General features: G+C 52.5%; 1 protein-coding gene across 17 annotated transcripts in view; it reads left to right on the top strand.

The window, feature by feature from the left end:
* Nfasc (neurofascin) overlaps positions 1 to 21,391 on the top strand; it is a 175,448-nt gene that overhangs the window by 134,560 nt on the left and 19,497 nt on the right. For 7 of the 17 annotated variants that reach the window (XM_058581893.1, XM_058581894.1, XM_058581895.1 and 4 more), the window contains 10 exons: positions 38 to 235; positions 1,206 to 1,276; positions 2,573 to 2,795; positions 4,573 to 4,688; positions 6,792 to 6,996; positions 8,086 to 8,208; positions 9,252 to 9,425; positions 11,667 to 11,681; positions 16,645 to 16,878; positions 20,486 to 20,602. In XM_058581893.1, coding sequence (XP_058437876.1) covers positions 38 to 235; positions 1,206 to 1,276; positions 2,573 to 2,795; positions 4,573 to 4,688; positions 6,792 to 6,996; positions 8,086 to 8,208; positions 9,252 to 9,425; positions 11,667 to 11,681; positions 16,645 to 16,878; positions 20,486 to 20,602 — 1,476 coding nt within the window. The remainder of the gene's footprint in view (positions 1 to 37; positions 236 to 1,205; positions 1,277 to 2,572; positions 2,796 to 4,572; positions 4,689 to 6,791; positions 6,997 to 8,085; positions 8,209 to 9,251; positions 9,426 to 11,666; positions 11,682 to 16,644; positions 16,879 to 20,485; positions 20,603 to 21,391) is intronic. The other 10 variants (XM_058581900.1, XM_058581902.1, XM_058581903.1 and 7 more) reach the window with 5 other exon arrangements.

A 21,391-nucleotide genomic window follows, 5' to 3' on the forward strand; every position in this document is an offset into this window, starting at 1 on the left:
AGCTCCTGAAACAGCTCCGTCCTCCCTGCCCACTCAGACTATGTCGTCCAGTTTGAAGAGGACCAGTTCCAACCAGGGGTCTGGCATGACCATTCCAAGTTCCCAGGCAGTGTCAACTCAGCTATCCTCCAACTGTCCCCATATGTCAACTACCAGTTCCGGGTCATTGCTGTGAACGAGGTCGGGAGCAGCCACCCCAGCCTCCCATCCGAGCGCTACCGAACCAGTGGAGCACGTGAGTACTTTAGGGCTCCCCAAGACGGCCCAGGGCCCGGTGCTGAGTTCCCCAGTTCCCAGCCCCGTGAACTTGGATGAGTTACTTGACCTCTCCAAGGTTCAGCTTCCTTATCTGTGAAACAGAATAATAATAACACCTGCCTCCTGGAGCTATGGTGAGGCCCTCATTAGAAAATGTATGTCAAGCCAGGCATGCCTGGAACCCCAACCGCTCAGGAGGCTGAGGCAGGAGGATTGCAAGTTCAAAGCCAGCCTCAGCAACTTTGCGAGGCCCTAAGCAGCTCAGTGAGACCCTGTCTCTAAATAAAATATAAGAAAGGGTTCGGGATGTGGCTCAGTGGTTAAGCTACCCAGAAAATAGAAAAGGCATGTCACGTGCTTCCTGTGATACCCGGAGTGTTGTAAGCACACAGTGAATATTAACTGCTCCTTTTATTATTAATATTAGTGATTCTTGATCATCCACTCACAATGGGAGAGCTATGGCAAAGATGTGTGGCACAAATATATAACCCACTGTTAGATCCGATTTCTTTTCCTATTGCACTTGGGTAATGTTTAGATTTCTGAAATCTCACCGGCTCATAGAGGTTGGAGATGCTCCCCCCAAAATGTTAAATGCTGGGGATAAAGCAATCTGGTGTGAAACATATTTAAGTGGATAATCCATGAACAGGATAATCCGCATTGAATTGGCTTATTGACCACCCGCAGTATGGAAAGCCTTATGCTAATTGCAGTCTGATAAGGGATTAAATTTAAAAGAAATAGCTCTGCTTTAGGAGTTTAAGCCTTAGCTAGGAAGGCATATCATACACGAGAAAAAGACGGAGTGAGTTCAGTGTATACAGAGGCTGAGAAAAGCCGGGATGAAGAAGGGACCAGTCGGGTGGGAGGGAGGGGGGAGGCTTTCTGAGCCCTGGTGAGGCAACAAGTTAGACGTGAACTTTGTGTCTGTTTGGTTCCAGCTCCTGAGTCCAACCCCAGTGATGTAAAGGGAGAAGGAACCAGAAAGAACAATATGGAAATCACGTGGACAGTAAGAACCTCTCCCAACGCCCCCGTCCTTGATGAGCCAGCTCACCTGGCCATGTGCCCCTGGCAGCCCCTTCTCCATCCCCCTGAGACCAGAGTGTGGTTCAGAAGATAGAGCCGGTGTTGGCAGCCGCTCTTCTCTGAGAAACCAAGCTCCTCTCTGAGTTGAGCATCCAGAAACCAAACAGGACAAGTGTCTGGGAGCAAGATTTCAAAGCAGAGTCAGGAGCAGAGGTGACCAAGTCCTGTAGACCGCCAGTCCAGGAAGACTCACAGAGAATGCCAGCAAGATCAAATGGGTTTCTTTTGAAGAAGGAAGGACTCGAGTTAGACTGTAGGAAAGATCTAGATGAAACCTCAGCATCGAGCTCTGATGTGTTCTGAGTCTTGGCCGTGGGTAGATGTGCAGGGGAGACCAGCATCTAAGGTGCAGGGTGTTAAGCCCTCTTCTAACCACAGCATGGACTAGGTGATTCCAAAGACTCCCACTCCTTGACCAGCTCAGGATGGTCAAGTACTATCTTTATCTTGACTCACTGACTGCATTTTCAAACCCCAAATCGAGATATGTGATCTCAAAATGATTTTTTTTAAATGGCTTCCCAGTTTGAGGGATAAAGATGTAGCTACTGAAACATGAGCAACTCTGAGCTTCTGCCCCCTGCAATGCAAATAGGATGTCCCTGCGCTGGGAATGGTGATCCTCCCTGCCTCCCTGAGGGCTCATCTCCAGCAGCAACAGCTCTAGGCTGGACCCAGGTTCAGGACTCCTGGGCCTCCTGCTCTGCATGGCAGGCTCTGGGAACCTGATTCCTGGACCAGGTCCTTAGAGAATAAAGAAAGGGTGCCACCCATGTTTAAAGAACCCTTATCTGTTGGGAAGGTCAGGACGGGCACCTGGATTTGGTGAATCTAAAGTCAGTTTTGTAATTTCAAGTTCATCAGCAGGGGACAGGCACGGTTAAACCCACGTGTCCCTTTCTCACTCTGGAGATCCTGTTTCTTGCTGCTTCCGTCCTAGGATGACTTCTGTTGATAATAAAGCTCTCACTCCCTTTGTGCCTGCAAATGTGGTGACTCTCAGAGTCAGAGTGACTGAGTCTCAGGGAAGGGTTTTGTCACAGACAATCAACATGCCGCAGAATCTCTAGGACTCCTGTCTTTGGGGGAGCTCTGGAGGGGAGGGGTGTGCTCTCTCCTGACCCAGGTCGGCCAGGAAGGGTGCTTGGCATAGCAGGGGACCAGGCTCCTCACCTGCACCCTCTCCACCCTGCCTGCCCATCTTTCTCTCCCTGCACAGCCCATGAATGCCACCTCTGCCTTTGGCCCCAACCTGCGCTACATTGTCAAGTGGCGGCGGAGAGAGACTCGAGAGACCTGGAACAACGTCACAGTGTGGGGCTCTCGCTATGTGGTGGGGCAGACCCCTGTCTATGTGCCCTATGAGATCCGGGTCCAGGCTGAAAATGACTTTGGGAAGGCCCCCGAGCCCGACACTGTCATCGGGTACTCCGGAGAAGATTGTGAGTACCTGCCCCCTCTCCCCTCCCCAGCAGGACCCTCCCGGACCGGCCCCCTTGAGGCCAGGAACCTTGAGGTGGGTTGTGGGAGGGCAGCTGGTTCCCAGGAAGTAGAAAAACCCTGCAGTGGCCCAGATCATGCAGGCACCCAATGACATCAGGAGTGGAAATGCCACCATCAAACGCGAGTTGGGATTACCTCCTGTCCTCACTTATTCCAGCTCTCACATTTTACGGATGAGAAAGCTGAGGCCCTCGAGAGAGCCAGCAGTATGTGATAGCAAATGTCGGGCTTCAAAATCGAACCCAGGTCTCCAGATCCCCAGCCAGGCTGCTGTGTGGACATGCCATGGAAAGACTTGAGGACTCTCCCAAAGAACTGGAGTGAACACCTCTGAGGAGGCAGGCCAAGGGCCAGATTCTCCCCACAGGCAGGGCAGGCCTTGAGGGATGGGGAAGTCTACAGACCTGAATGTTTTAGATCAGCCAGCTGCCAGCATTCCCAGGGCTGCTCCCAGCTCTTGGAATTGAGCATAAAGAGAATTCTTTGGAGTTGGTGCTGGGTAAATCCAGATTCTAGACAGGTACGAAGAAGGTTGGTGCCTCTCTGGACACAGCACATCAGTCCTGCTGGCTCCCAAGCAAAGCAGAGGATCAGTGGAGTCTCCTCCGGGCTCATGCTGCAGTTTGGTCAGTGTCGGATCTGAGCGCATGGAGGTGGAATGGGGTGAGCAGGAGGGAGGGAGGAAGGACAGTCCTGAGGAAGTGGACCCAGCAGGAGTGGTGCTAGGCCCAGCGTAGGGCCAGTGGTCCTCCAGCATTGCATTGGAGAGAAGTGAGGGCTGAGCCCTAGGGACATGTTGGATCAGACCCACCGGAGATGAGCAGAGGGTGGCACACACTCCCAGACAGGAGTCCAGTGGGGCCTGCTGCTTGGTAAGTGTGAACTGGGCAGCTTCCGGTCATGGGCTTCGTAGACCACCACAGGGTTTCCACTGTGTTGTCTGCACTAGGGCTTGTGCTCTGGCAGATTAGAGGGGGCGGGACAGACTTCCTTGTGTAGCAGAGAATAGAGGCAAAGGAGTGGTCCTGCCTTTCCAAGGGGCTGCAGGATCAGACTCCCTTCCCGACTGAGGTGAGGTCACCTCCAGTCTGTGGCAACATTTCTTGCTGGTAGAAAACAGATGCACACCCCAAAGGAACTACTGATTATGAGGGACAGGATTAGGGGCCAACAGCAAGGTATGTGAACCTCCTTGGAGACTAGCAACATCAGGAAGCCATTTTGCCACTCTGAGCCTTGATGGCACAGGGGATGAAGGAGTCACCATGACTCTCAAGGACCCCACCCTCAGGAGCTTGGGTACAAGAGTACAGTGCTGCAAATCTGCAGCCCAGCAAAGAGGAAGCCACCCTCCCTTTCCTCCTGCTCTGGGACCTCCTGTTGGCACCTCCTATTGGCCAGACTCATCCAGAAGCCCAAGAACAAGGAGCTCAGCTGATATGCTCCAGAAGCATGGCCTCCCAGGCCCCGGAGCAGGTGGGGGAAGGTGGAGAATGGAACAGAGGGGCAGAGGAGCCCAGCACATGAGCCTCACAAATAGTTGCTCTCTAGACATAGAGACAGAGTCCCTCCCAGCCTGAGCCTTCTCCTGCTCCTCCAAGTGTAGTCTGATGGAGGAACCATAGTCCTTGCCCTCCCGCAGTACCCAGTGTCCAGACCTAGAGTCCCAGGCCAGCCCTGCCTGTGTAACTTGCTCTCTGTCCCAACACGTTGCAGATCCCAGGGCTGCACCCACCGAAGTTAAAATCCGAGTCCTGAACAGCACAGCCATCAGCCTTCAGTGGAACCGCGTCTACTCCGACACGGTCCAGGGCCAGCTCAGGGAGTACAGAGTGAGGAAGCTGGCTCCCGACTCCACCTAACACTCGCACAATAACCAGGGCAAGGGCATAGCGGAGGCGGGGCATAGACTATTTGGAAGGGGTCCTGGGGCTGTCTGTTGGACCTAAAGTTGATTAAAGATTAGCTGCTCAAAAATACATCCACAGGGGCTCAGATTGTGGCTCAGCGGTAGAGCACTCACCTAGCATGTGTGAGGCCCTGGGTTCAATCCTCAGCACCACATAGAAATAAATAAATAAAATAAAGATATTATGTCCAACTACAGCTAAAAATACATCCAGAAAAAAAAAAAATATATATATATATATATACACTCAGTCATATGTCACTTGACAACAGGATATGTTCTAAGAAATGTGTCATTAGGCAATCTTGTCATTGTGCCAGCATCGTTCAGTACTTGCACAAACCCAGATGGTATAGGTGAGACTCTCAGTATGGCCTCTTAATGCAACAAAGGAACGCAAAAAATAGGAGGTGTCTGAAAGCGCTCTTGCCAGTGTAACGTGGCTGCTATCTTACAATCAACTTTCTTTTAATAAATAAAAATAAATAAATAAAAAGTATAAAATAATGATAAAAAGGCTAGCATGGTAAATACATAAGCCAGTAACAGCGGTGTGTGCTCCTTATCAGTCCTTTGTACTGCACTTTCAGGTGCCTGGCTGGCAGTCAATTCTTTTACCCCAGCATCCCCACAGACACGGGAGAGAGAGCTACAATAGCTAGGACATCACTAGGTGATGGTACCCTGTCAGCTCCATCATCACCTCAGGGGGACGTCGTCACACATGAGGCCCTTCACTGACCGAAACATTGTCAGGTGGCTTATGACTGTACACGCATACCCGGATGTGTCTTGCAAAAGATGTGCTGAGAAGCTCTACTGAGCAGAAAATCCCATGAAGGATGGCAGGTCTCGGTTGACACCGCACGGCACCTGTATCTGTCACATGTGTGAGTGGACACAGGTGTCTCCGTGTGCAGTGTTGAGGCACCGCTGAGCTACACCCCTCCCCTCCCGGTGGCCCCCTGCCTTGCCCAGCCTGGTCTTGGAAAGTCAGCACTAACAGGCAAAGCCACTGAAAGGGTGCAAGTGCCCTCCCTGTTGTCACAGCCAACTCTGGGTTCCCCAGAGGTCCTCAAGAGTTGGCTGTTGGACAGTTGGGGACAGGCAGAAGGGCTCAGTCTCTTCCTGGGAAATGAATTTGGCAGGTCGGGTAGGAAAGCAAGATGACGTTCCCAGGAGAATGAGCTCCTCCCTGACCATCGACTTGCACCCTTCCCTTTCCTGCTGCATATTTATCTGGCTAAAGCTCCCATCAGGTCCCCCTAAGTCTGGACTTCCTCCTTACTTTGCTGTGGGCAGCCTGGGTGACACTGCTGTGACAGCCTGACCTGTGCCTTCTTACCTGCTGTTAATAAGACTTCCGCTGCACCTTCCAACGCTACCACCTTCCTTAGCCATCCTGCCCCATCCAAGCCCTGCCACCCCGCGCCCCACTGACTTGGACCTGCAGCTGTCTCTCGGACACCTGCCCATCTCCTCCCTAAAGCCTTCAAACAACACGGAAAGAAACCATTTGAATTCAAAGGATTAAATCCTCCTCTGCTCACATTCAGATTTCCAGGTTTAACCTGCTCTTTGTCGGTTCCTGCCTGCTGTGATCTAAACTCTACTAATCTAACTCGAGGTGATGTGGTCTTCAAGCACGAGCAGAACGTTCCCTGCCTGGACCCCCAGCTCCTCTTGTGGTTCTGGCACAGATTCCTTGAGCAACATGTTACCCAAGTTGGAAATAAATCTCCCAGTGAGGCAGCCTAGATATAAGTTTGGCCAATTCACCCATTCCCCCAAATGGCATGGCTCAGAAATTGAGTGAAACCCTACTTCTTGTTCAACATAAATTCATATTCATGGTGGCCCGTGAGTGGGGACTCTAAGGTTGCTTCCCCAGGCCTCTGTGGAACTGATGAGGCCATTGGGGACTTGGAACCTGTGGCAAGCAAAGGGAAGACCGGTCACTACCACCACACTAACCACTAACCCGCTCTGAGGCCTGAGCCCTCACCTGCCTGCCTCTGTCCCGAAGGCCTACTACTGGAGGGAGAGCAGCTTGCTGAAGAACCTGTGGGTATCCCAGAAGAGACAGCAGGCCAGCTTCCCTGGAGACCGCCCCCGGGGTGTGGTGTCCCGCCTCTTCCCCTACAGTAACTACAAGCTGGAGATGGTTGTGGTCAATGGGAGAGGCGACGGGCCCCGCAGCGAAACCAAGGAGTTTACTACCCCGGAAGGAGGTAGGTCTGCCCTGCCACTCTTCGGGGTGGGCAGAACAAGGTCCGCACACCTCAGAGGACCCAGAGCAGCTCCACATGGCTCCACCCAGGACAGCACAAGGTGACCTGCGTGGCCTCGAGGAGCTGATGGTCTGCTGGCTGAGCAGCTCCGCCACTCCCACATCACGGAGGGGGCCTACCCTGATGAGAGGGTGTGTCTCAAGAGAAGCCTGGTGTGGTCAACTGAAGTGACTGCAGATGGACTCTGCAGATGGACCCAAGGGCACTGCGAGGCCAGGGCTTTCCCAACACCTGCCCAGGCAGAAGGAGCATGAGCATCCTGGCCACCTGGACCACTTGCTCACCAGCACCCAAGACGCTCACAGTCACTGAGAGCCGGCCTAAGTGTGGAGGCCCTGCGGGTGGAGGCCCTGGGGCAGCCCCTCCCTCCTGCAGCCTGCGTCTGGATCCAGTCCCGGGTGGCAGACAGCCTGGGACGCGCTGGCTCATCTCTCCATTCCTACCAGGCCTCCTTCCACTGTGCATTTGCTTTGCCTTCTTCTTATTCCCCATTTTTCTTCTTCTGTTCCTCCTTTCTCTTCTTTGTTCTTCCCTCTTGTTTTCTTTATTCCTGTCTTTCCCGCTGTCTTGGTTTGTTTTCATCATCCACCTTGGCCCGTCACTCCCGCCCTTCCCAGGTGCTGCATCCTGGGTTTCTTTCTCCTCACCCATGAACCCAGCCTTCTTGGGTCAGAAACCTGGACCTGGTACTGAGGACCAGGAACTGCACGCTTCCTACAGATCAGCTGCAGTAGGCTCCCTGCCTGGGAATGGCTCTGCCTGGTTTGGTATCTTTGCGGGACTGGAGCCTAATGTGTGCTGAAATCCAGACTCATGGCTCCCCATTTCAACAGCAGAGTCGAGCGCACTTGTCCTCACCCTTGGGCGAAACAATATCCTGGATGGGGCAGTGGGCTCTGGCCCCTAGGGTTCCTTCCAGCACCCTGGCTGCCCAAGGTCAAGGCTTTCATACTTGTGCTTTGTTTTTTTATCTTCCTCATCCTCCCTCCCCCTCCCCTTATCTCCCCTGCTCCCTCCTCCTTCCCCAAGTACCCAGTGCCCCCAGGCGTTTCCGAGTCCGGCAGCCCAACCTGGAGACAATCAACCTGGAGTGGGATCATCCGGAACACCCCAATGGGATCCTGATTGGATACACCCTCAAATACGTGGCCTGTATGTCCTGCCCCTCTCTTTCTCTGTGATAATCTGGGAGTCAGAATCCATTCTTACTACTTTTCGTAAGGAATTGAGATAGGAAGGCTGAGTACAGAGGCCTTTTGGGAGGATGGAGGGGCCAAGGAGAAAGTTCTGGAAGGGATTACAGGAGGCAGGTGAGACCCAATCCCTGCTCTCCATGCACAGATCTGCTGCAGGGAACTTCTTACCCGACAGGTGAGGTGAAGGGAACTCATCTAATGAGGGAGACCACCCCAGCCCTTAGGAACTTGTCCCCAACACCTACAGGTCTAGGAGAGAGAGTTCCTTACCCAATAAGCTGCCGTGCAGTGGGGCAGACAGTGTGTTCATAGGAGTCCACAGACCCCCTGGAGATTGATAAGAAGGTGTCATTTAAGATAAGGTGGCCATATATGAGCAGCCAAGTGACTGGAGTAAATTAAATCAGGACCCGGTCAGGAAGACCTCACCTCAAGAGCTCAGCGTCACCAGGCAGGGATAGCAATGTCATTGCACTTGAAAATCATGCAGTCTTCTACTGGAGGCGATGCTGTTTCTCCCTGGGAAGCACACAAAGGGCTGGATGTTGTGTTGTTAACAATTGCAACAGCCAGCTGTGTGCTTGGGTGCTGTTCTGAATCCATCTCTGGACCTGACCCTTCATCCTTGAGGCATAGTGAACACGCTTTTCATAAAGGAGGCGGGAACAGTCAGAAGCCCTGTGAATTGGCCTCAGCTCTGTTTAAACAGAAGAGAGGCACTCAAGAGGTTTGTATCTCTTGGGAATTATAAACTGAATCTCCCAGAATCAGCCACATGCCTTTGCAGTGAGCTAGAGACAGTAGGGTGGGTGAAGCAGCACTGGGGTGTAGTCCAGGATGAAACCAAACCTCTCTGCCTCCAAACCACACTTTGAAGATCACCAAGCAGGGCCGCCAGTTCCCTTTCCAGAAAATTAAGACTGGGTTCTTATAGGTGCAGATTACATAAACCATCACGGTAAGCATTGCTCATCTTCTATTCTACCTCTCTCTCCTCAGTTAATGGAACTAAAGTAGGAAAGCAGATGGTGGAAAACTTCTCTCCCAATCAGACCAAGTTCTCCATGCAGAGAGCAGACCCTGTGTCACGCTACCGCTTTACCCTCAGCGCCAGGACGCAGGTGGGCTCTGGGGAAGCAGTCACAGAGGAGTCTCCAGCGCCCCCGAATGAAGGTAGGTCTGTGGTGGTGGTCCTTGGGGTGAAAGACCCCAGCTAACTCAGATGCCTAGAAAAACAAACTGAGACCAAGAGGAAGCAAGACCACAAGTCCCCAAACCCCCAGTAGGAGACAACCTGTCCTACATGTTGACAGAGAGGCCTGGCGCTGTATCTGGAAAACTGATCTCCTTAGACTTGCGGTCAAATCTGGGCCCCACTTGGCCTTGACTTGCTCAGCTATTTAACATCCACCATCTTTCCTCCTTGTAGAGGAATAAGAAAGAGAATATGAGTGGAGAGGAGGAGAGGAGGGGAAGCCTGTTGGAAATAAATATGCTAATGAGCTCCAAAGAATAGTGAAACTAATTACCTATTTGGAGAAAAAGGACTATTATGGAGGGTGCCCCGGGAAAACTCTGGGACAGGCCTTCCTTTCCAAGGACCAGTGGGGCCAAAGAGGAAGGGGAAAGCACCAAGATTGAAGCCAGTTGCCCAATCCTGTGCAGAGCTGCAGCTAAGTTGTCTGACTGCAGAGAGGAGGGAGAGATGGGAAGCACCCTGTCCCACACCCTCTTCACAAAGAACAAATGAGCTCAGCTCCTGGGTCCTGGTGCAAAGCATCCCTGCCCAAGTTGCACCTGCCTCAAGACTCCACTAGAGGGGGCTCCAGGCTCACCCACACACTTACTGGCCAGAATGGGAACCGCCCAGGGATGCCAGACCCCATAAAGCCTGGGTGTTGGCAGGCCCCTGTGAAAAGGGACCTCTCCAGAAGTACAGTTGTCTATGCAACCATAATTTCTTGAACACCCATAACGTGCCATGCCAGACTGCACAAAAGTAACTTGAAATCCATACCATCTAGAGGAATCCACAATAATATCTGATTGTGTATCTAAACAAAAGAAGCGCAAGCAAAGGAGAGGGTCCTTCTGCAAGGGGTGACTCCAAAGAAGAGGTGATGTGAGTAGGCACTCTGAGGCTGACATACTGTCATGTCTAGTGTTGTCCCCAGAAGGCTTGGGTCCCGGCCTGACCCTGGCCTAAACAGGGTCTGCTGAGCCCCTCCCCTCCCCTGCCTAGGACAGCATCATACTTCCTGCTGGGGCTGCCAGGCCCTGCTGTGTCTGCTGCCCCACCCAGGCTTCCTGGGTAGCTGCATCAACAGCCCCATGTCCCTCACTGGCCAGCAGGCCTGTGCTGAGGCGGGGGAGAGGGACTAGGCAGGCGCCAGAGGAGAATCTGCAGGCTCTCTGGTCTTTACATCAGGAGTGAGTCACATAATAATAACCCATCCCCAGGTACTTTTCTAAGCCCAGACTCGGGGCGTTTTCTAGGCTGGGGATTTTAAGGTAAGTAACTGTTGTAGCCTATTACCAAAGGCCAGACCATAATGCACTTTCTCCACAGTTGCGTTTGGAGCTGTATTGGAGCTAAACTGGGGAGAGCCACTCCCCAACTCACACCTCCATCTCTACATAGGGCAGCAAACAAAGCCCCATTGTCCAGCTCCAGGGAAAGTTCTGCAACCCCAGGGGACAAGAGAACAAAGAGAGACTTTCTTCTCAACTTGGGAGATCTTCAGAAAATTCAGGGATTTGTTTTAGGACTCTCAGTCCATGCTTGGGTTTCTGATTTCATAAAATACAACTGGTGGGAAAGAATTACGGCAGCAGAATTCCAGGACAAGGGGTCCATGACTCCCTGTGCTTTGCAAGAATGAAATGGAGAGGTGGGAGTGGTCAACCAAATATGCTCTCCAACTCCTGTCAACCCCGAAACTATGCAGCATCTTCCCGAGATGATATAGAAACCATCCCTTTTGACTGGGGTTGGTGCCTGCTGCACCACCTATACCTTATGCCCTCAATTCTAGGCATCTTAGTGTCCCGGGTAGGGCAGGACACATCCTTAGAGAAAAAGCTGGGGACTTAGTATTCTGAATGGACTATCCCTACTGCCACCTCTTAGATGACTACTCATAGAACAGGGGTAGAAACAGAATGTATTAGAAAGGTCTCCAAGACCAAAGTGGGAAGGTAGGAACATGCCTAACTCTAACGGGGTTGACCATGACCCCCACATGCCAGTTGGCATCCTCTGGGCAGCAGCTACTGCCTGGCCACACCTTCTGGGTCAGGTATGAACCAGACTTCTCTGCTTGCTTGGCCTGTGGTTTCACCTGTACTCTGTTTTCTCTTCCCTTTCTCATCCTCTCTCCCTCTCTCTGGCCATCTTGGGTGCTGTGTCTGAAGCCACTCCAACTGCAGGTACCGTACCAGCAGCCGAGGTAATGGGCATGGCATGGGGCAGTGCAGGCAGAGCCTAGCCCAGCCAGGAGGGAGAGGCTGAAAGCATGCTGCAGACTCACCCTTTCAGGGTTGGGGAAGCCAGACTTGAAGGAGCATAGGCCAGGGGAGAGCTCCATGTTTCCCCTCTACTTCCTGTTTGTCCCCTCCTGGGAAGGCAGGGCCCACGCAGGCTCCCAGCCTGCCCTCTGAGCTGCACTGTTCTCTGAAGCTGAGTGATTATCTCCCATGAACCCCCTGAGCCCTTACCTGGGCTTGGCATCTCAGAGCACAGAGATGGCCCTAGAAGGCAGCAGGATCGGGGGCAGCTGGCTCCTGGCTCCTGCTCAGGTCACCCACCATTCCCTAAAAGGGTGAGCACGCTGTGCATGCCTGTCTTGCATGCTGCATGGGGGGCCCAGCACCAGTTCTAACAGCTACCGCGGGTTCTGGTCAGTGAGAACAAGCGAGCATGTCCTTGGATAGGGCCCAGTGCTCCAGGACCTGGAATATACTGGGCACTGTGGGCTGATCACCCCTCAAACAACAACCTTCTCAAAGTCTTGAGCAGCAAGAACAGCCTCCACTCTCGGGGTCTGGGAGGTAAGACTACAGCAGAAGCCAGGAGCTGACCTGCTAACCAAGCTCCTCCTTGGGTCCTCATGTCATAGGTTTGAGGACCATCACAGGGCTCTACACCATAGGAGGCCTGTCCCCAAATTGGAGGAACTAGGTAGGGGACACCAGGGTTTCTTTCCTGGCCCTTCTCTGAGCCTGATTTGTATCAGGTGGAGCTCCAGGCAGCTGGGGAGAACAGAAACTCAGGCAAGGAATTCGAGGCTTGGCTTAGAAAGAGAATGTCACCTTGCCTGATTTGATTTCCTTCCCACTTTCGTTCACTTATTCCCCCACCCCCTTTCTAGGTTGGTTCTATTTCTGTTGCATATCCCGCTTCCTTCAGTTTATGTGTTTTGCCAGCCAGATCTGTAGGTGGTGACCAGCCATCCATCATCCCTCCCCTCCTTGAGTCCTCTCCACCACCCTGCCCCCAGTAACCTGGGCCAGCTGGGGCCCAGTGCCTCCCCACAGGGTCTGGACACCTCTGCTAGCATGCAGAACAGAGGTTTCCAGGGCGTGACAGAGCCATCCTGGCCACGCTGGGGGTTCCCCTGACTTTCAGATTCAAGTCCATATGTGAGTTTCTTTTGTGACTATGATAGCAGGTGCTCAGGGCAGCAGGGAGAGCCGGGCAAGTCAGCTCAAAGCTCATTGGTCAAGCCGCTCCCCATGCACCTCCCCAGTTCTGGCACCAGGACCCAAGGCAGGTGGGTCCGGCAGCAGGGAGTCTGCCCTGGTCAGTGGACATCTGTGCTAGTCCAGCCTGCCCTCTTGTGAGTGGCAATTGTGAAGGGGCTGAGAGGTGTCCTTCCCAACACTCCAGCTTCTTACTTTTGTTTAGAAAAGACCCAAATGCATGCATTATGCAGAATGAGCTCAGGGTCTCTGTCCGTCAATCAAATGTGTTTCCTAGGCTCCGGTTTCCACATGAAGTGGTGGTGGAGGCAGATTGCACTTGGTTGCAAATGTGATATGCTGATATCAAATGTTCTCAGCTTTACATACATAAGAACCTTCTGCACCATCAGTAGGTGCCAAGCAATAGAGCTCAGGTTCTAAATTTTTATGTGGGCTCCGCGTCCGGCCCACCACCCTCTTGCCTCTCATCCTCTCCAAACCTGGGCGCTCTTCCCCAAAACTGATCTGTTCCCTATCTCGCCCAGTGACAATAATCCCTCTCATCCACCTGTATCTTCAGTCTGTTAGGATTTCTGCCCATCTGTCTGACAGTCTGTGATTTGGCCAGGGTAGTTTGCACACCATGTGGACGTTTTTGGACTGAACATCTACCTTGGAATGTCTGGAAACTGCTGTCCTTGTCTTTGACTTGCTCAGATCTGCAAATGTTGGGTGGGCTCCTAATGGGTGCTCAGCTCCATGGCAAGTGTGGGCACAGAAAATGAATGAGACAAGGCATTTCTTCTCAATTTTCTCCATCTCCTACACAGTGCTCCCCAAACCTGGTGGAAAACCATGAGTCGTAGCTGGAGTGCCTTCCAGTATACCGGAGCCCACCCTTGGGGTTGACACTGCCTTGGTTCTGGTAGGGGACCTGTGTGTAAGCTCCAGATTGCCCTAGGGTGCCCTTAGGTAATGGAGGGTCTCTATTCCCTCTTCTTGTTTGCCAGGCCAGGTGGTCTCCACTGAGCACTGGTCAGGATGATTTCCAAACCCATAGTTTCTCTTGTGGCTAAAAAAAATGACATTCAAACCAGGGATGTGCCTGCCTAGCACTTGGTCACTCATTTTATAAGCCAGCCCCACTTCGGGGCATCATTGCCCTTCCGTCCTCTCCCCCAGCTCCTCCCAGTGGTTGAAGTGTTCTGAATTCCCTTTGACCTGAGCAGTGGACGTTTTTCCCATAGGAAGCGTGTCTCTTCTTGCCCACCTGTCCCAGCCCTCGGACAGCCCATGCTCCCAACTCTGCTCTGCCTCCCTCGGCCTTTCCTTCTTGCCTCTGCTCTCCCTGTCCCCAGTGGCCCTGTCCAGTCTGGGGACAGTAAACAGAGGAATGGATGGATCAGAGGTCACTTTGATTCGCCAGCTGTGACCTCAGCCTGCTGAGGGTGTGTCCTCACATAACAGAGAGCAGGCATCCAGGGAGGCTGCCTGGGCAGTGGCTGCCGTCCCCTCTCCCTGTGTATTCCCTCTCACGAACACCCTGGGACTTTTGCCACTGAGCAGAGGGAAAGCAGCTAGGTGGGCATCAGCAGAGAGAAAGTGATGGCAGAAGTGGCCATTAGAGGGTGGACACAGATGGTGTGGAAGCTTCCCCAGAATCATGGCCTACCTTTGTCTCTGGCCAGCAGTGCCAAGTGAGGACATTCTCTGGTCTCTCTCAGGATCTCTGTCCCCAGGGCTCTGGTTAGAATGTCCTGTGGGAGCTGTGGGGGTGTGAACGTGGATGTCTCTGTAAAGAGCCAAGGACCGTGTGTGTGTGTGTGTGTGTGTGTGTGTGTGTGTGGCTTTGGGGCAGGGTGAACTTAGTTTCGAGGGCCTGAGGAATGTACAATCACTGCACCTGTCCCTGAACTACCCAGCGTGGGGTCATTCAAGTTAAAAAGGGAGCAACCCTGAGAGGGTCAGCCTCGCGGGTCCTTCTGGTTTGTGTGTTTGTGTGTGTTTGTGTGTGGGTGTGGGTGTGTGTCCCCATGTCCCTCCTCCCATGCATTCCTGAGCTGACTGGACTTGGGGACCATAGTGTTGTTGGCTTTGAACTTGCCCAGGAATCCCTGAAATGCGTGGGGCATAGTCCACTCTCCAGTGTGATTCCTGTGGTCAATACCCTCAGCACCGAGTGACACCTCTGATCTTAGAACCGGAAAGCAGTGGAACCCCAGGAGCATTCCCTCCCTCTCTGCTGAGAACTTGTAATACTGAAGACCCAAGGGAATGAAAGGGCTTTTGTTGGTCAGGCCCTGGTTGAAGAGTTCAGGGTCACTTGATTCTCGATACAGAAAACCCTTCCAGCAATTCTTGCTCTGGCTTCCCCTGGCCTAGCCCTCTTCTGTGGGAGTGGGAGAGACAGGGGTTATTATTTTCCTGAACTTCTAGAGATACAAGGGAGGGAAGGAAGTCACTATTCCTTGAGAGAGTTATCTTTTTATGCCTAAGGTCTCTATCTGCTGCCCCATTAACGTCAACACTATTAAATGGGCCATGATCAGATCACAGGAGATGGAGTGCAAGGCAGAGAGATAGCTCTGTGTCTTGGATTTGCACCCATCATTCTTCTTACACTCTCAGTTTTTGAATATTGAAATATTGAAACTGGAGAGTAAGGATAGGGTAACACTTTGTTAGCTTCCATGGCCCTTCTAGAGAAGGAAGTTGGATCCTTGAAGAAGTAGTCACGTGTATATAATATATAGATGTAGGCCCCCAGCACTGACTGATAGCCAAAGATTGCTTTGGATGGGATCTGGGGGTACTAGAAAGTGAACCCGTGTTGAACCACCCTGTGCCCCCACCTTGTGCCCCAGAGGGAGACTTAGGCAGACAGGACACCCCCTGGCGGCTGGGATTTGTGTCTCCTGCAGGCTGGGAAGATGGTGCTGCCCAAGACAGATCCCATTAGTGCCCTTTTCCCAGGTTCTGACATGAACAGGAGAGACTTGGGGTACCTGTACCCCAGATTTCCTAGAAAGAAAAGCAGTTAGCTGAAGTCAGGGTAATTGAGGTCATAGGGGGAAGGGTCATCATTAGGCAGAGGAGGGAAAGGGGGAGAGGGAGGAGAGGCCAAGGACAACAGGAAGAGCTAAGCCTGGTGGCTGAGAGTAGCAGGCAGGCGCAGGGAGCTGCAGATGGAGCTTGCAAGGTTCCCTCGCAGAGTGGGGACTGTTCTCGGTCCCATTGGCTGTGGGCGGCTGTTTGAACTAAAGCAGGCATGACAAAGGGTGATTTGGGAGTAAAGGGCTGGGAATGGCAGGCTGCTCTGTGCCCCTGCAGGACAGGGCCCAGCCGCCTGCACACCTCAGAGGAGATTGGGGCTCCAGGGCTGGACCCAACTGGTGCTGCTTGGTTGTGTGTCTGGATGGCGTTTGGCCTGGGACTCCGTGCTACCCTGGGCCTCAGCTGGGTGCATGCCGGGTGCTTCGACCACACAGACCATGAGAAGAAAATGAAACGCACCCAGGCTTCATTCTCTTCCTTTCCCATGGTTGTGTTTCCGCTGGCCGACCCGTCGGGGCTGCTCGTTTCGCTTGGGGAGGCTTCCATCTCGAAGCCCCTCCCCTGGCGCCCTGCCTCACGTGCACGCGGTGGGGCTGTGCGTGCAGGGGGCGCAGCCAAACCAACCGGACTCGGCTGTTCTGCATTTCCCTCTCAGCTCCTCCCACGTTGCCCCCAACTACTGAGGGCGCCACAGGCGCTGTGAGCAGTACTGATGCTACTGCCCTTGCCGCTGCCACCGAAGCCACAACAGTCCCCATCATCCCAACTGTGGCGCCTACCACCATCGCCACCACCACCACCACCACCGTCGCCACAACCACTGCCGCCACCACCACGGAGAGTCCTCCCACCACCACCACCACCACCGGGACTAAGATACAGGAATCCGGTACTGCTGCGTACTGCCCCTGGTCCCCTTGGGGCCCACCTCCCTAGTTGTCTTAAGAGAGCAATCACAGCTGGGAAGTGGGATCTGGGGCAGGGTGTGCCTGTAGCCTAGGGGCCCAGAGCCCCCACACACATACTGCCCCTGCTTGGGTGGTCCTGCACCTGTGGGGCACTCCATGCACTTCAACAGAGGTCTCAGCGCCTCATACAGGACCCCACGTCCAGCTCTCCAGAGGGGACTTAACACAGCTGCCCTGAGAGCTTCTGGCTCCTGCCATGTCTGTGCCCAGCCTTGCAGAATTGAGGCCATGGAGCAGAAAGTGACTGGCCACGCCAGGCAGCTCCGTTCCTAGAACCCCACTTTCCTCCTAGTCTCTCTTTCCCCAAGGAACTCTTGGAGACATTTATTTTTAAAAGTCAGAGCTTCCAGGGAATGGTATTGCCAGGTTGTCCCATAATGCCCAAAGTGAGCTCCATGTCTCTTCCTGTCCATGTCTCCTACATCCCCAGATGCATGCCTCGAAGGGAAACTGCAGCCATTCTGGGAGCCCCTGGTCAGGATGGATCCCAGGGCTGCACTGTGGAGCCAGGAGAACATGCAACTCTGCATCCCTCCGCCAGCCAGGAGGCCCTGCTCTCCAGCCTAGGTGATCCTAGGGGATGCAGCAGGGCTTCTGAACATGAGCATCAGTCTTTCCTTAGCACCTAGGGGAGAATCTCTAGTCTCCTGAGCCCTTAGGCCAGCTATCAAATCAGCACAAGGCAGCTGATAAGGCTGGCCAGACGCCCCCAGAACTCTCCTCCAGCAGTCCCAGGCTAGCACGTCCTCCACCCCAAGGCTTCACTGCCTCCCAACTGACCCTCTTCTCTCAGCCCCCTGAAAGAGCATGGAGGCTTGATGTGCGTGTATTTGTTTCAGTTCAATTGCATGGTGTTAAGTGAGTAGTGAGGAGAGACTGGTAATCTTGAAACCACCAATTCGCTCTATCCACGCAATATCTAGCATTTAAGCAGTACTCACTTGAGGAGAAAGTTGCCTGAGGAGAAACTTGCTAGGCTATTAGAGGTTGTGGTCAGCAACTTAGTGATTGTTCTCTGGTGCCACATTGAAGCATCTTTGTCATTGAGTGCTTTGAACTCACAGAAGAGGTGCGCCAAGGAGCGGGGAACAGTGAATCTTGCTCCTGGCAGTTACTTGCCCTCTGGGAAGATAGGCCTGCCTCCCAGACCTGGCCCCACGACTCACACCCAAGTTTTTAACCGTGGTCTGAGATGCTGCAGAGGGCCTGGCCATGGTGCTGATCTTCTCTCGAGCTGGGGACACTCCTCAAGCATCCCCACTTCCCTTGATGTGGCAGAACGGCTCTGCCACCCGGGATGTTTGAAATCAGTTCTCGTCTTTATCTAATCTTACATCCTTGAACAAAATTTCTCATTCAGTTTTCTTTTTTCAGAGTGAAAGGGGCCTTTATGTTTGTTCTTAACATGTCCCTTTCAGATTTCAGGGACACTCCCTAACTCAGGCCAGGAGTCAGTGGAAGGATGAGGGTGTCTCCTCTCTTGCCCTTTTTCCCCCTAATTTGTTCTTTTAGATAGACATGTCAGTAGAGTGTATTTTGACATATTATGCATACATGGAGTATCATTTATTCAATTAGGATCCCATTCTTGAGGTTGTATGTGACGTGGAGTTTCACTGGTCTCTGGGTTTTGGTTATTGAGGGCTTGCTTTCTTGGTCCTTCTCTTTGAACTTTCCAGTTCTTTAGTGGTCAGCATCTTGACCTCTCTGTGTGGCAATGCCTTACTTCCATTCCCATCTCCGAATCATTTTGTTTCCCACTGCGGGATCTTTCCTAAAACCCGCCCCCCTCCCCATCTTTGTACCCTGGAAAATAGTCAGATTTAGGTCAATGTTATACTGGGACCAAACGCAAATACTCTATCTATTTTACAGGGTCCCAAGCTAAGGAGGAAAAAACTCAATTCCTTAAAACATGGCTCATCATGAATTCATTCCCACTAGCAAGAACCATCAAATTCCAAAGAGCTGGGATTTGAAGGGGCTTAAAGCAGCCAGTACAATTGAAATATCTGGCAGACAAGTGGCAAAGCCTACCTCTGCCCTCCCTATGAAGAGTACCCTCAGGTGTCTTCGTGACACCTCTTTTTTGGTCTTCACCTAACATGCCTCATGTTCACCTGGGGCAAGCTGCCACCTGACAGGGTTGTAGTAGAAAAGAGACTTCTTTGAAGTGAAAAAAAACAGGAAGTCTTTTATCACTTCTCCAGCCCTTCAGACTCAGTCACATGTCAAATAGATAATGAATAAATGCATCCCTGATGTACTCTATTCATTTATTTTTGACAAGTGAGTTGGTGACAGTGCCCCCTTGCATGCTAATAAAATATACAGAAGCCACCCTTGTAAAGTCTTTGAAATACAAGGCTTCATGCTAGTCCTCCACTATTAAATCTTTGCTGGAAAATGGGGTAATCAGACTGCTGGGACTCTTGAAAAGTGATTGCATTTGAAGATTAGTGCCATTCTTCTGTTCGTAGGCTATGGTTTCAGACAGCGCCATGGCTTTGATAAAGTAGCTCCCAGCTCATAGGGGCTAGATAATTAATGTCCTCTGTGTTTCAGAGAGATCAAGCCTCAAAGACTCTGTGGGGCTGAGAAGCCAACCGAATGGTGTTCTTCTAGTGCCCGGATCACCGAGGGTTGGAGGGTTAGGTGTCAAGGGGTTCTCTTCTCTTGGTCCCATCTAGTCCCTGACAGAGAGAAGAAGGATTCATACTGTCTGTGCTTGGGACCCAAGGTTCTAAGCCCCCAGTCACCATAGGCAATCGGGGGTGGTTGTGTGTGGCATCCAGGGTCTCACTGACTGAGAACAACTCCAAGTCGCTTATCTGGATGACCCTTGTCCTACTCCAGTTTAGAAGCCCAGTAGGGTTTCCCCATATTCGATCTCGTCCTTCCTACACATTTCTTTGTGAGTCTTTCTTGATTTGGGGAGCAGTAAATGCTAGGGATTGAACCCAGGGAGAACTCAAACCCACACCCTAAGTTAGTGCTCTACCAAGGAGCTGCACCCCCATCCTTTCTTGCTGGACTTTCAAAGACAAGCCTCACCTTCCTGTAGAACTTCCATGGTTGAAAGAAAAAAAACAGCACGTCTCCCACTCTTTTGGCATCCTGACCAGAGACCTCATTCCTGGCCTCTTTCCTGGCACTGCTCAAATCCATGACAAGGAATGTAAAAAGGAAATAAGCCCAGGTTACAGTCTCCAACAGTGTGGATCAAAACCCACTCTTCATGCCTAACCCCGCCAATGTGGATACATAGACAGCTCTCCTTCCCATTCAGGTCCTCCTGACTGCTCCCGCTCGTTCCCGGATGGCTGCTTCGGGCCTGGCCACCAAGGCTGCAGCTTGGAGCTCCTTTGGGCCCTGTGCACAGCCATGTTTGACTCTTTCCTTTTCCAGCTGTGTGTGTGTGCGTGTGTGCGTGTGTGCGCGAGTACATGCTGGTGTGCATGTGTGTCTCGGTGTCTCCCACGCTGCCAGCCTCCTCATCACTAATGCCTCTTCTAACCTGCCCACCAGCCCCCGATGAGCAGTCCATATGGAACGTCACGGTGCTCCCCAACAGTAAATGGGCCAACATCACCTGGAAGCACAATTTCGGGCCCGGAACTGACTTTGTGGTTGAGTACATCGACAGTAAGCATTGATGTGTGGGGAGGTGGTGGCGGCTGCAGTGGCTCTTAGTGGTAGATGCCATTAAAGAGATCCTGTGAAGTCCCCCAGGCTCAGAGAGGCCTTTTAGCCTGGCTTAATTATAGCTTAATGAAATCAATATGCGTTCAGGCGGCAGAGAGGTGGGAGGAGTGGACTGAAAGAGAAGGTAGGGGCTTTCAAAGCCATTAGTGAAGGCCTCCAGTTGCAAGTACTATGGAAGACCCGGGCAGCCGAGCCCTCCATCCATTTCCTGCCCAGGATGAGGGTTCTCAGTCACCCCAAAATAAGCCAAAGCTCACCTCTGTGTTGATGTCCTAATGTGTATCCTGATGGCTTCACCAGATAGACCAGGCCAGTTCACAGACTTGGGCTCCAGCTGTGTTTTGTTTACAGCAGAATGCCAGAGGGCCACAGTCAGAGACAGGAGCCAGAGCCCTGTGTCCCAGAGAGCTGGTGACAAGCTGTTTGCTCTTTTTCCTAGATCTTGGGACCAAGGAACAGATTGGTTAGACTACAGAGCACGGTCAGGACATCCAGCCTCTCTGAGTGGAGGCCCCTGGTCCTGTGGGGTCAAACCCTACCCCTTGGCTTCTCAAGCATGTGCTCTAAGCAGCTAAGCCACACGCCAGCCTTAAGACCCACCTGGGATGGCCCACCCAAAGCTCTCTTGGGAATGCCAAGCCAACTCTTCACTCTCTGTATCTGGAGGATACAGTATCTGGAATCCACAGTACCTGGAATCCTCTTGTTTGGTCCATATAATTTTTCAGC

The sequence above is a fragment of the Marmota monax genome, unplaced genomic scaffold (genome assembly GCF_021218885.2).
Source record: "Marmota monax isolate L192 unplaced genomic scaffold, Marmota_monax_Labrador192_F-V1.1 WCK01_AAM20220418_F8-fsc00105, whole genome shotgun sequence".
Lineage (NCBI taxonomy): Eukaryota > Metazoa > Chordata > Mammalia > Rodentia > Sciuridae > Marmota > Marmota monax.